The sequence below is a fragment of the Solanum verrucosum genome, unplaced genomic scaffold (assembly GCF_900185275.1).
Source record: "Solanum verrucosum unplaced genomic scaffold, falcon-dt-bn FXZP01000101.1, whole genome shotgun sequence".
NCBI lineage: Eukaryota > Viridiplantae > Streptophyta > Magnoliopsida > Solanales > Solanaceae > Solanum > Solanum verrucosum.
The window spans coordinates 2,992,438-3,005,074 of NW_026020111.1; the positions used below are offsets into that span (position 1 = coordinate 2,992,438).

Sequence of the window (12,637 nt, forward strand, 5' to 3'; positions counted from 1 at the left end):
AATGGATTTTTTCAGTCTTCTAGGGGTCTTAAACAAGGAGATCCTTTGTCCCCCTACATTATTTATTATTACAACAAAAGTCCTGGCTAGAGGCATAGACACATTGCACAGTGATAGAAAGTATAAAGGGTATGGTATGCCAAAATGGAGTCCAGAAATAAACCATTTATCCTATGCAGATAACACCATATTATTTTGTTCAGGAGACATAACATCAGTGATTAAGATGATGACAATGCTTAGAGATTATGAAAAGGTTTCTGGTCAAATGATAAACAAGGCTAAGAGTTCTTTCTATCTCCATGACAAGACCCCACTAATAGTAGCTATCCGGATGAGAAAACTGACCGAAATAAGACAAGGAAATTTCCCTTTCACTTACTTGGGGTGCCTTGTGTTTTATGGAAGAAAGGTCAATAACTACTTCAAAGAGTTTGTAAGGAAAGCTCCTTAATGTGGTAGAATAGACTCTTATCCTTTGGAGGTAAATACATTTTGATTAGTCATGTTCTTTAATCATTACCTGTGTACCTTCTCTCTACTATGAATCTCCTCAAGAAGGTGATCGAATAGTTGCATCATATTTTTGTAAGGTTTTTTTAGGGAAATACTGGCCAGACTAAGGGTAAACATTGGGTGTCATGGGATGACATGTGTTTTCCTAAGGCAGAAGGAGACTTGGAATTTCGATACATGATGTTAATAATGCCCTTTTTGCTAAATTAAGGTGGAAGTTCAGGGTATCTACGTCTTTATGGAGTAACTACATGTCCAATAAATACTGTAAAAAACTTCACCCTACAGTAGTTAGGAATTCAGGTTCCTCTCATGTTTGGAGGAAATTATTGAAAGTAAGAGAAGCGGTGGAGCATGACATTTGGTGGCAATTAAAAGCAGGGAACTCGAGTTTTTGGTATGACAACTGGACAAAACAAGGAGCACTACTTTTCACAGAAGAAGAAACAGCGAGAGAGCAGGAAATAGAGGTGAAGGAATATATGGATAATGGAAGCTGGAAGATGGAGAAACTACAAGAACATGTTTCAGAGGAAATGCTAGATCACATCGTGAAGAACATCCAGCCTAACACTGATGCCCTAAATGATAAGCCATGGTGGATGGGGAATTCAACCGGAGTTTTTTCTGTCAAGTCAGCCTATCACATTTTAAGGAAGAAAAGGGAATCTTTAGAATGGATGAGCGACATTTAGTTGTTTCGCCCGTCAAGGAGAATGAGAACAAGCTCAGTCCGATTTCTTCTTCGAAGATACCTAGTAGCTTGTAAGCTAAACATACCCATATAAAGTCTTTAAGATGTTCATTCTGATTTTCAAGAGATAGATCATCGAATAAACCCTTCATATCCAGTAAATGCAACATCGTGCTGCTGATGTTGAAAGTAGCATTTTCCATCATGGTGGAGGTCTAACGGCCCCATCATGGCCCATTTGAAAAGTAGCCTCAGCTACTAACTCATGATCTTGTTTGTCACCCATTTCAAAGTTCAACATTTATCGCCTGAATGTTCTTTCTACTTTGGGATCAAGGGAGATTCATGGCTTTTAGTATAAACCATAAATTGTGTAAAATCCTACAATGCACAAAAATAACAATCAATGTAATTTAAAAAAATAAATGTTTTCTAATGAATTTCTACAAGTTATAAGACTCTAAACTGCACTCTCTCACAACAGAGTCAGAATTTTAATATTACCCAAATTACACTTTTTATGGAGTTAAAAAGACCGATGCAAAATACATTAACCTAAATAGGTTAAGGTCAAATTCCAAAAAGAGTATACTAGAGTTTACTTATAATTTGCTATTGAGATTCAAGAAAGTAACTATTTTGAGAGAATTAGGGGTTTGTAATTATGACTAATTAACTAACTATTTAGTTTTTATCAATAAAGAAGATGAACTAGGGTTACAGTTCTTAGATATCAAAACTCTAATTGATGTTTTACTATCCATTCATTTAGGTGTGTTCATTATGCAAAACAGAAGAATCTATCAGTCTTATAAAGCCTCTTGTCCCAATTAAGAGAATATCGCCCTAAGTCTTTCTCAGACACTTGCTTGTCGAATTAATTTGTTCATTCGCCAAAATTCCCACGTTAACTATCTTATCTCGGTCTCAAATTATTAGATGGTGGTTGGTAATATTGAATCTATGTTATTGAACATTTTTATCTAATATGTACCTCTATGGTCAAACACGTCAGAATATTGATGATTTTCTTTATTAATGATTGTCAATCATATTTTAAGAAATTGTTAAGTATGAAAGGATCTTAATACACAATGATCACCTCGTTATGACTATATATTTTATTATACGACATTAATCATCATCATCCCTAATCTAAGTTTCATAACCTTAGTTATGAATTTATCTACTCATAACTAGTGTAAAATAATAAATAGAATAAATTAAACTACTAGAATTCATGAGTATAAAAAAGAATAAAAGAAACATTTGATTAAAACAACATTTGCAACCGAATCTTATTCTTTCCACAATAATTGTATTACTTATAAAACAAATCCTAAAAACTAAGAACAATAAGCTCTATTCTATAATTCTAAGTCCTAATAGTTATTCTAAATTTATTCCCCTTAAAAACGTCACACACACTGGCACGCACACACACAAGGAAAAAATATAATCTCGATTGGACTTTGCATTGAATGGGTCAGACCCAATTGGACAGACAAGGGGGTCGTGATGTGAGAGGCATTGTGAGGAGCCTAGCCCCGTGTTCTAAATTTTCCCTCTTTTTATTGCTTCTCTGAAGTTAAGTTCACAAAAGATGCAGCGTGAGACTCATCTCATGGTCTATTCTAGAGCTATTTTTCCTCCATTTTAGTCTGATTTACTTCGGCTTATGTTTCAATCCATCATATAGGTCTTTTCTTGCTGTCATTGACCTCAAATCAACCTAATTATCCCCATTAGCTAATAAAATCATATCATTAATAAACACAAGGATATTCACAAAAGTATACTAGAAACTAAGCTAAAATATGAATAAAGTATGGTGCTTGAATACGTCAATACACCCCAGATCATTGCCATTAATTTATTAGTAGTGATATAGTAGATGATAAAATATATAGAGTTTCGTTTATGGTGCTTGTTTACTTATACAGTAGATGATTTAGTGTATAGAGTTTAAGCTTATACACAAAGGATTAAATCATCGATTCTTATAAGTATAAAGTTTTTTTGTTCACAATATAAGATGGAAATTGGACATGTCATCGGTACGATTGTAGCACAAGATTATATGTAGTTTATCTTGATTATGGGAATGGTATAGTTCCAACTTCTTGTGCTAGTGCATTTTGTATGTATTGAACGGGACCGAGAGAGATAGTTGTTTTAGACTGACTGACAAAAGCAATTCTCTAAACTATTAAATGTACTTATAGTCTTAATCTTGATATAACTATTATGATCTGTATATGTTAATCATCGTTTTGATTTATTAAAAGGTGAGATTCTAAGATGGGTCAATATTCTTGGTAGATTGGATGATGATAATATATATTGGAGAAATAATAAGTTAGTTGATGGAATCCATGTCTCGATATAGAGATTGATGATATGCCTTTTTGAGAAGCTTAAAAGTTTTCATCGTGTCAAACCTTGCAAGTGGATTTAAGAATCTGACACATGAAATAAGTTAAGCAATGCTCTAAAGGAAATTGATCATTGAATTAAGTTCGTCAATAATTTAATTTATTGATTAGTATCTGTAATCTTAACATTGGGAATTACATATGTGTCTAATGGGGAATTTCGAAATATAAATAGAGGAGTGCAATTACAAATTTCTAGTGGAATGATTTGTAATATAAATTCAAATTAATTATGGTAAGAATAATTCAAATTAATTATTTGGAATTATTTTCATAATAGGAGGCCTCGGTAATTAATTTTGTGGTCCCTACCGTACCCATATTTATCTAGAACTCAGAATTTATTGTAAAGGGAAAAATGAGAAGTATGTGTCTTTCTCTATTCTAAGGAAAGGGAGAAGTATGTATCTTTCTATGTTCTAAGGCAAGGGAGAAGTATATCACTTTTTCTATTTTAAGGAAAGGAAGAAGGACATGACTTTTTCTTTTCTAAGGAAAGAGAGATGTACATGTCTTTCTATTCTAAGGAAAGACATGGTATTCCTTTTCCTTGGACTAAGAAGAAATCTCTATAAATAGGGATTCTTCTAACCCTTGAAGAAAAATGTTTTTTTCCATAAAATACTTGTCCACCCAAGTATTGAGAGGGTTCGGAAGTGAACTTAGGATCACTGTAGAAGACCGTAGAACTGTGGTCTAGTTTGTGGACTAGCTTATGAATTTGCTTGAAGTTTCTAGCATGTCGACTAGCTTGTGGATTCACTTGAAGGTATCGGTTCACGCTTCAAGAGGTAATTCTGAAATTAAATTCAGAAAGTTTATATGCCCTAACATGATTGTACTTGTTCTAGTATAAACAATGTGTTGTCTATTATTCATGTAAGTTGTATGATTATGGAATGATTCCGCTGTGCATATAGTTTTCCATCACATAATCTAAGAAAAAAATTGGACAAGTCATTGATATGATGTAGTACAAGATTAAATATAATTTGTTTTGATTATGAAAACAATATAGTTCCAAATCATAAATATACTCTTTAATAATTACTAAAATAAAATTTTAATTACAATATTATTTTGTATTAAATTATATTTATTTATTTTGTCTTATATTTATCATATTTAGAGAGTTGAAACAGAGTGTACTTTAATTTTTTTTTTAAATAATAATTTTTATTATTTTTTTCTCAATTTATATGATTTAAATTTTCTTAATTAATTATATAAAAAAAAAAGACACATTACTGAATTAGATAACAAAAGTTCTAACTTTGTATAAGTCGAACTTTACGGTGTTACGGAAATAGTATTTACTAATGATGTTGATGGACAAACGGGTTCAGTAGACGACCACTCATCTTGGATTTTGCATTATTATTAGGAGAATAGTCATGGATAGGCCGCGTTTGCCCCAATAGATACACTCTATGCTACCGCCGATTCACATGTATTTCTTCCAATCTTATCTAGCAGCCTCGACCGTTTTTCTCCAATTTCAGAGAGACTTAAAATTGGCGAATCTTATATGGCTGGGAAAGTTATGCATGTTGTTCAATACGACTCTTATGGCAGCGGAGCCGCGGGATTGAAGGTATTTTCACCTTTCGCTTTGCAAAACAACTTGCTTCCCTTTTTTTGTTCTTTATTTCATATCATTCTTTGGGACGTCATTGCGGAGAGAGCTTATTGTAATTGGTTCATTTCTCATTAGAAGAAAATTGCAGAAATAGTTGTTTGAAGATCAGTCTCTCTAACCTATTTTAGTGGCCGTTTCCCATTGTACTGTTGAATCATACGTATGTCATTAGAAATCAGAATTCTTCTATTGTATTCTTCAAACTGAAATACTATATAAAATTGGCTGGAGGCTTGAATTTATCTGATGTCATGAAAAATAATACTAATTTGATCATTTAACTAGCAATACGAAACTTTTTTATTTTGGGGAGGGGTATGTGAAGGTCACAATTAGGACATAGTTGATAAGCGAAGATGATATTAGCCATGAATTAAAAATTATAAAATTTTAAGGAAAAATTACAGAAATCCCACTTTTAGTTTACTTATTACCATTATCCCCTATAAGTTTTGCAAATCTCCAAAATTCCTCATTTTCGCGCATCAGATTAATGTATCAACGCTTATATTATTGTATCTCGCGCATCAGATTAGTGTATCATGTATAAAATGTAATGTATCTTACTTAGCGATTAATGTATCTCGCGCATCAGATTAATGTATCAACGCTTATATTATTGTATCCGTTTGAGGAATTTCTGTAATTATAAACTTTTAAGGAATATATTGTAATTTTGCCTTAAAAGTATGTCATTTTACCCTCTCTTTTTTTTACCGTGGTCTAATTCACAGGATACTGACACCTCCTACCAACCATTTTCTTGTTTGGAAATTAAGCATTTGCTTCAAATGTTTAGATAATATAGTTTTGGGAAAAGGTGGTTAAAAATACCCCTTATTGGTTGACTATGTCCTTATCATTAAAATGAAGTTATTCTTACCCACCCCGTTACTAATTTCATCATTTGTGCCCCTCAATTGGATGAAAAGCTCCAAATCAACAAAAATTACCCAATTTTAACCCAACCCGACCCACTTAATCATAAAACTCATTTCTTTTACCCAAATCAACTTTGTTTTCCACCACCAACACCTCCACTTAAACCACCACAAAAGCGACCACCAGCACCTCCACTTAAACCACCACAAAAGTGACCACTTATGCCATTATGGTCCATTAAGAGGTTGACCAAGTCAAAAACAAGAATAACCAAGTCTATTTTCTGCTTCACTTGTATATAGTTGAACATCATAATGTGAAGGTACAAGAGTTAACGGAAAAGGCATAAGTCTTAAAAGCTCTTGATTTTCCAGCTTACCATAATTCTTAAGCAGATAAAAAAGCAATGAGAAAAGAAATAGGATTATGGTAATTGGCAGTTTGGTAAAGCTGGAAGAAATCTCTATAACAAATGTTACTAGTATCTCTTAGATGATAGTGATCCCTTCCGAGCAATTTGAGATACAACTTTTCATTTGAATGTGTTTGTTTACACGTCTCTATCCTGGTAAAACAGTATAATCAACTACTTCTGTGCCTCAACACTAAACTAGTTGAAGTTTCCCATGTGAGACATCTGCTGCTATTCTACTCACACAGTTAAATCACTCCTCTGTAAATATCAGCTCTCTCTTTTATCAAGTTAAGGTGTAACAGGCTACTCATATGCTGAACTTCTACTGTTGCTAAGGCAGTCATTAGGAAATAGTAAAGTTTGGCTAGTTTTTGGCTTAAAACATCCTTTAAGTATGACAACACATTAAAGTACATCCTCAGAATACTTTTGTGAACAAAAAACATCCTTCTTGTTTGCTAAATTAAACAATTTTCACCCCGCTGTTACTCAACACCTACTAAACTAATGGAACCAAATATTCCCGTGAGACCCACATGACTTCGTAAGCCTCCCCAAAACTTTTCTTCTTCTTTTGTTGTTTGATTGTTGCCATTGGAAATAAACAGATCCAGCCCAGACTCCCTCCCAAATTAAGAAACTTTCACTTTCTTTATTTGGAGGTAGAAGCTTTCCTAAGAACCCTTCAAGAACAACATTGAGAAAGACTACATATATTATCTAAAAACCAGTAAGTATGAGCTTAATAGTACTGTTTAATAACATAAACCAGAAGGGAGATGTAGCTTATGAAAGATTTTGAATTTTTTCTAGTCTTTTCCAATGTACCACAAAAAAATAATAGAAGGAAGGTTGATGTTACAAAGCCAAACCTTAAGGTAGGTCTCTGAAAATGTGTCATAACTACAATTTAATTTTGAAAAGTCTTTCATGACATTTTTGTTTAGGTAGCGTGTCTTGTAGCGTTGAGAGTATCATTATTTCTAGAAGAGAGCTTGCTTGGAAATAACTTTTAAATTGAGCACTAGCAAGGTGCTAGCTTGGAAGTAAATTTTAAATTGAGCGTTAGTTTGAGGAAAAAGAAGATAAAGAAAAAAAAAAGAACAACTCCACAAATCATGGGAGGTCTTTCTCCTAGGTGATTACCCATATTTAAGTAATTATTATCCTCAAATTGGTCATCTGAGTAGAAAAACTTAGTGTAGTACATAAAATTTTTATTTAATGTTCAGTGAGTAAAGTGTTTCTTTGTGACCATTTGGTTTTGATTCTTAAACGTAAATATAGCTCTTGATTTTTACATTATGATTCCACGAAATTGAACTTTCAAAGACTTGTCTATGTCTGTAAAAGAGAAGAAGGCTTATACTATGTGATCAGATGGACGTTATTGCTTTTATTTAGGATACTGAAAATTTATGTTTGAGTTATTATTGCAGTTATTTGTCATATTATCTTGTGTTATTCCTTTTTGCTGTAATTTGTTTTAAACACTTCCGCTAATGAGGCTGCTCTATACTCAGTAGTAGAAACAGTTCTTCTAATATTAAAACCTTTTTGATTGTGTGCACGTCTTTGCTTTTTGCAGTATGTGGAAGTTCCTGTGCCTACTCCGAAGAAGGACGAGGTCTTGCTAAAACTGGAGGCAACAAACACAAATCCTATTGACTGGAAAATTCAGAAGGGCATGCTTCGTCCACTTCTTCCTACCAAGTTTCCTTTTATTCCTAGTAAGTTAAATCATCAATTACATCTAGACATTTTGTTAGAATTTCCTTGCGTGCTTTTTGGTTTTGGTTGCAGTCGCCTTGTGTTCCATGTTTTCAAAATGTTTTCCGCATCTGCCTTAGTATGAGGATCTCTGTCTAAGTATTCTCAAATACTGTATTATGTATACTACCTATCAAAATCATCTCCTTTGACAAGTTAATATAGTTTCTTCTTCTTGTTTCTTTTTCTAGACTCTAGGCTGATATAATAGAAAATTTCTTTTGGGTGGGGCATGGATATTCCTACATTGAGAAATTCTTTCTGGCTCTTTAGGTTATGCAAGGCTGACACACACATCTAGAATCCCTATTAACTTAGGGAACTGATAGAGTTGGTAAAAAGGAATATATAGAAGCTATTCTGCTATACTAATATAAATTTGTAAACTGGAATAGGAGATGGCATCAGTGTAAAGTATCTGAGAGATCGAGAATGGTAACATATCAAGGTGAATAATTTAATTGGCAAAGGATTTGTGGCCATAAAGTTGTTAGAAATGGAATTTAATTTGCTTGTGTGGCATTTAATGAGTGAGTGGATTTGAACTTGTTTTTTGAAAATTAAAAGGAACTTAAGTTTGAGACTACCAGTAAGATCAACTTCGCTCAATAACATCAACTGTTGTTAATGGTAATTTACTCAAATAGGAAGTTAATTAACAGACGAAGACATCAAGAGTTCAAGAAAGCTTGGCCATTATCTTTATGGAGTAATTGCCCAAATGCATTGTAATATGCATTTTATTCTTGTTGGTTTACGGTTCTCTAAACTGATTTTGGTTGTAACAGCTATCGACGTGGGAGGAGAGGTTGTAGAGGTAGGATCTAATGTAAAAAGTTTCAAGGCCGGTGACAAGGTTGTGGCTATGCTCAATGCCCTGGTTGGTCCAATTCTTTTCAAATATTTTATTTTCGCTACATCTCTCTTACATTTTGGAGCTTGGTTGAAACTTAATAGGTGAGGGACCTGCTCAGGGTTAGCATTCGTTTTCCATGGATGTTGTTTTTGTTTCTATTCGCTATCTGTATGGTTCAATGCTACTTAGTTTTGTTTTTAGCTTACTTTTGGGGGCCAAGTCTCCTCATTCAAACCCTCCTCTCCATGGGACTACAGTAGTTTTCCAACTGACTTGAATCCTAACCGTTTGGTTGGAAGTGGAGGCACCATGGGTAGAGCAACCTGCTCATCTTAACTTCGTAGTATTCCTCCTCATTAACTAAATCATTTTACTTTGAATAGTCATGTGGTAATATTGTGTTCTATACTTTACGATTGATGGATTTTCATGAGCTTTGATACAGAATGGAGGTGGATTGGCTGAATATGCGGTGGCTAATGAGAGTTTGACTGTTCCAAGACCTGCGGAAGTATCAACTGCAGAAGGTGCAGGTCTTACAGCTCTTCAGGCCCTTGTCAATCCTGCTGAGGTTAAGCTCGATGGAATTGGACCACGAAAGAACATTTTAGTTACGGCTGCCTCGGGTGGTGTCGGTCACTATGCTGTTCAATTGGCAAAACTTGGTAACACCCATGTTACTGCCACCTGTGGAGCGTGCAACATTGATTTTGTGAAGAGCTTAGGAGCAGATGAGGTTCTTGATTACAAGACCCCAGAGGGAGCAACGCTTAAGAGTCCATCAGGCCCAAAATATGATGCAGTGATTCACTACACAATAGGCATCCCTTGGTCTACCTTTGAGCCTAATTTAAGTTCTAGCGGAAAGGTCATCGATATAACTCCTGGAGTTAGTGCCATGTGGACCTTTGTAGTAAAGAAATTGACCTTCTCAAAGAAGCAGTTGGTGCCACTGGTTTTAATTCCCAAGAAGGAGAACCTGGAATTGATTGTTGGGCTTGTGAAGGAAGGGAAACTTAAAACAGTAATTGACTCCAAATTTCCTCTGAGCAAGGCTGATGATGCTTGGATCAGGAGTATTGATGGACATGCGACCGGAAAGATTGTTGTGGAGCCACTACTTTAGATCCTAATTACTAGGAATGCCATTACTTTTTAACATTACTTTTTGTACCACATTCGGCTATCGAATACATGTATCATAAGCCGTTAGATACATGAAAGTGGTGAAACTTTAAGATACAAAGGAAGAAATTGATGAAGAAGATGAAGTTTACGATACTCAAATATATGTGGTGAAAATCACAATATTGTTGAGACATTCGGGTTCATTGATCTTTGAAATCGAATACGAAAATTATAGAAGGAAATAAGCTACACCCTTTAATTCAAAGTAATAAATTGTGTATCTCGACTTTCAAAATCGATAAATACATGTATCTCGCAAGTAATGATACATGTATCTCAAGGACGAAATATTCAAAACTTTAAGATACAAAGAAAGGAATTGATAAAGAATATGACGTTTACATTACTCAGATACATGAAAGTGGTGAAAATCGAGATACATTAGAATACGAGTGAAAAAAGGAACAAAATGTAAATGACTGTCTTGGAAGGAATATGGTAAGTCCTGAAACAATATCATTTGGCATGCATTGTTTCTGCCATAGTTCTCAATTCCTGAGAGATTTCTGAGAATGATGGCCTCTCAGATCAGGGCCCTAACAACTCTCCATTAGCGTTTTTCATTCAAGATCACACCATGGTGATTATCAAGAATTAGTTATGAATTTAGAACATGCAAACATGTATTGAGTTGGTCAAGGAAGAAATGGAAAAGGTGAATATGCGTGAATTACATAGGGGGTGGGGGTTAGATACATATGGGTAATGGGATTGGGGAGGAAAACAACTGGTGTGATGTGAGAGAAAAAATTTTTGAATTGTTAGTATCTCATTAGTTTAGGAGATTAAACTTTAAGATAATTATTCATTGTCATATTTAAGGAATTTGTGTATCAGATTTAACTTTTTGAAATACATGGTATAATTATTTAAAAGTGGTATTACATGTACAAAAAAAAAATTAAACTAAAGATAAAATATGTATATATGGTAGGGAAGTTTGTCATATTAAGTAGTTTTTCCTTAAAATAAATTCTAAAGTTAATTTTTAAAAACCATTATATCTCATTCTCTAGACCTTATATAGACTCGATCCAATTGACCAAAAAATATCACTCCTCTTTTACTCTGTCATGACAGATTTGAGTCGGATTTGAATAAAATAGTAATTGAGTTTTTTTTTAGTCAGGTCAAACAAAAGTAAAAAAAATAGGTCAAGCAACTTTTTAAAGTCACACGATATTTTTGAAATTAGTAATTAATTTCTTTTTAATTCAATTTGCTAACAAAAACGTAAATATACACATGAAATTATGCATACACCATATATTAGGCAATATTTAATCCATACTTTTCAATCATTAAGTCCAGAATTACCCCTCCATTGAACTCTCTGGTTATGAGGAAGATACCCAAATCTCTGAGCTTCGTAAAACAGAAAATTTTTACTCAAAATTTCACCATAATTTTGCCCAGCTAATGCTACTGGAAGAACAAGAATAATCACAAAAATTGAAAGGTTTTTCAATGAACTGAGAGAAGAATTTTGAATCTCAAAAAAATTTCGACAATTTTAAATAAAAATTGAGAGGATCCTCAAACAATTGTATAGGGATAAAACAACACTTGTCTCTGTAATGTATCGAATCTTCAGATTTTCCTCAACTCATCGATCTTCAAGCTACAATGATTGATTCAACTCATCTCTCTTTCTCATATTCTTGAATCTCTCAATAAAATAGAGATATTCATGATGTATCAACTCAATTTTTCAATGATTTTGAATCGAAATTGAAAAGATTTTTGACAATTTGGGAGAAGAAATTTGAAATTTGAATTTTTTGAAGTTGTTTTCCTTTGGGAGAGATTGATTAGCAGTGACAATAAAGTAATTGCGTAATTTATGAATTTGATATTTAATTTTACATTTCTTTTCCCTTTTAAGCGCAACAGAAAAGATTTTGTTCCCTTTTTTAGCGCAACAGAATGATTCTTCTTGTATCAGAATTAATGTATCCGGATGGTGACTTATGTATCTGAAAGGTACAAATTTTAAGGGATTATTGTAATTAGAATAAAAGTAGGGATATGATGTAATTTACTCCTTACACTATGTGATTTATGTAAGTTATCAATTTTTTAACCATAACAAAGTTAGGGATACAAACCCCTTTTCCCTTAAAAATAAAATAAAAGTTATTATCTAGAAGCAACGATTAGTGAAAATCTGAGATGGGTTCATTTTTGTACCATATGCTTATGTAAAGGTTGTGAAGCCACTTTTTTAGTGAAGGTACACAAT

General features: G+C 33.4%; 1 protein-coding gene across 1 annotated transcript; it reads left to right on the plus strand.

Annotated features, from left to right (window-relative positions):
- The first annotated feature begins 5,173 nt into the window (after positions 1–5,173).
- On the plus strand, positions 5,174–10,333 carry LOC125825542 (chloroplast envelope quinone oxidoreductase homolog). Its single transcript, XM_049504872.1, has 4 exons — positions 5,174–5,239; positions 8,170–8,311; positions 9,140–9,231; positions 9,653–10,333. The coding sequence occupies exons 1-4, from the start codon at positions 5,174–5,176 to the stop codon at positions 10,331–10,333; spliced, it is 981 nt and encodes a 326-aa protein (XP_049360829.1).
- Positions 10,334–12,637: the final 2,304 nt, after the last annotated feature.

What these genes read in the sequence shown, in the direction of transcription:
- LOC125825542 (XM_049504872.1), top strand. Translation starts at nt 5,174, where the DNA reads ATGGCTGGGAAAGTTATGCATGTTGTTCAATACGACTCTTATGGCAGC. An exon ending in GCGGAGCCGCGGGATTGAAG is followed by an intron (nt 5,240 to 8,169) that starts GTATTTTCACCT and finishes TGCTTTTTGCAG; the next exon opens with TATGTGGAAGTTCCTGTGCC. An exon ending in CAAGTTTCCTTTTATTCCTA is followed by an intron (nt 8,312 to 9,139) that starts GTAAGTTAAATC and finishes TGGTTGTAACAG; the next exon opens with CTATCGACGTGGGAGGAGAG.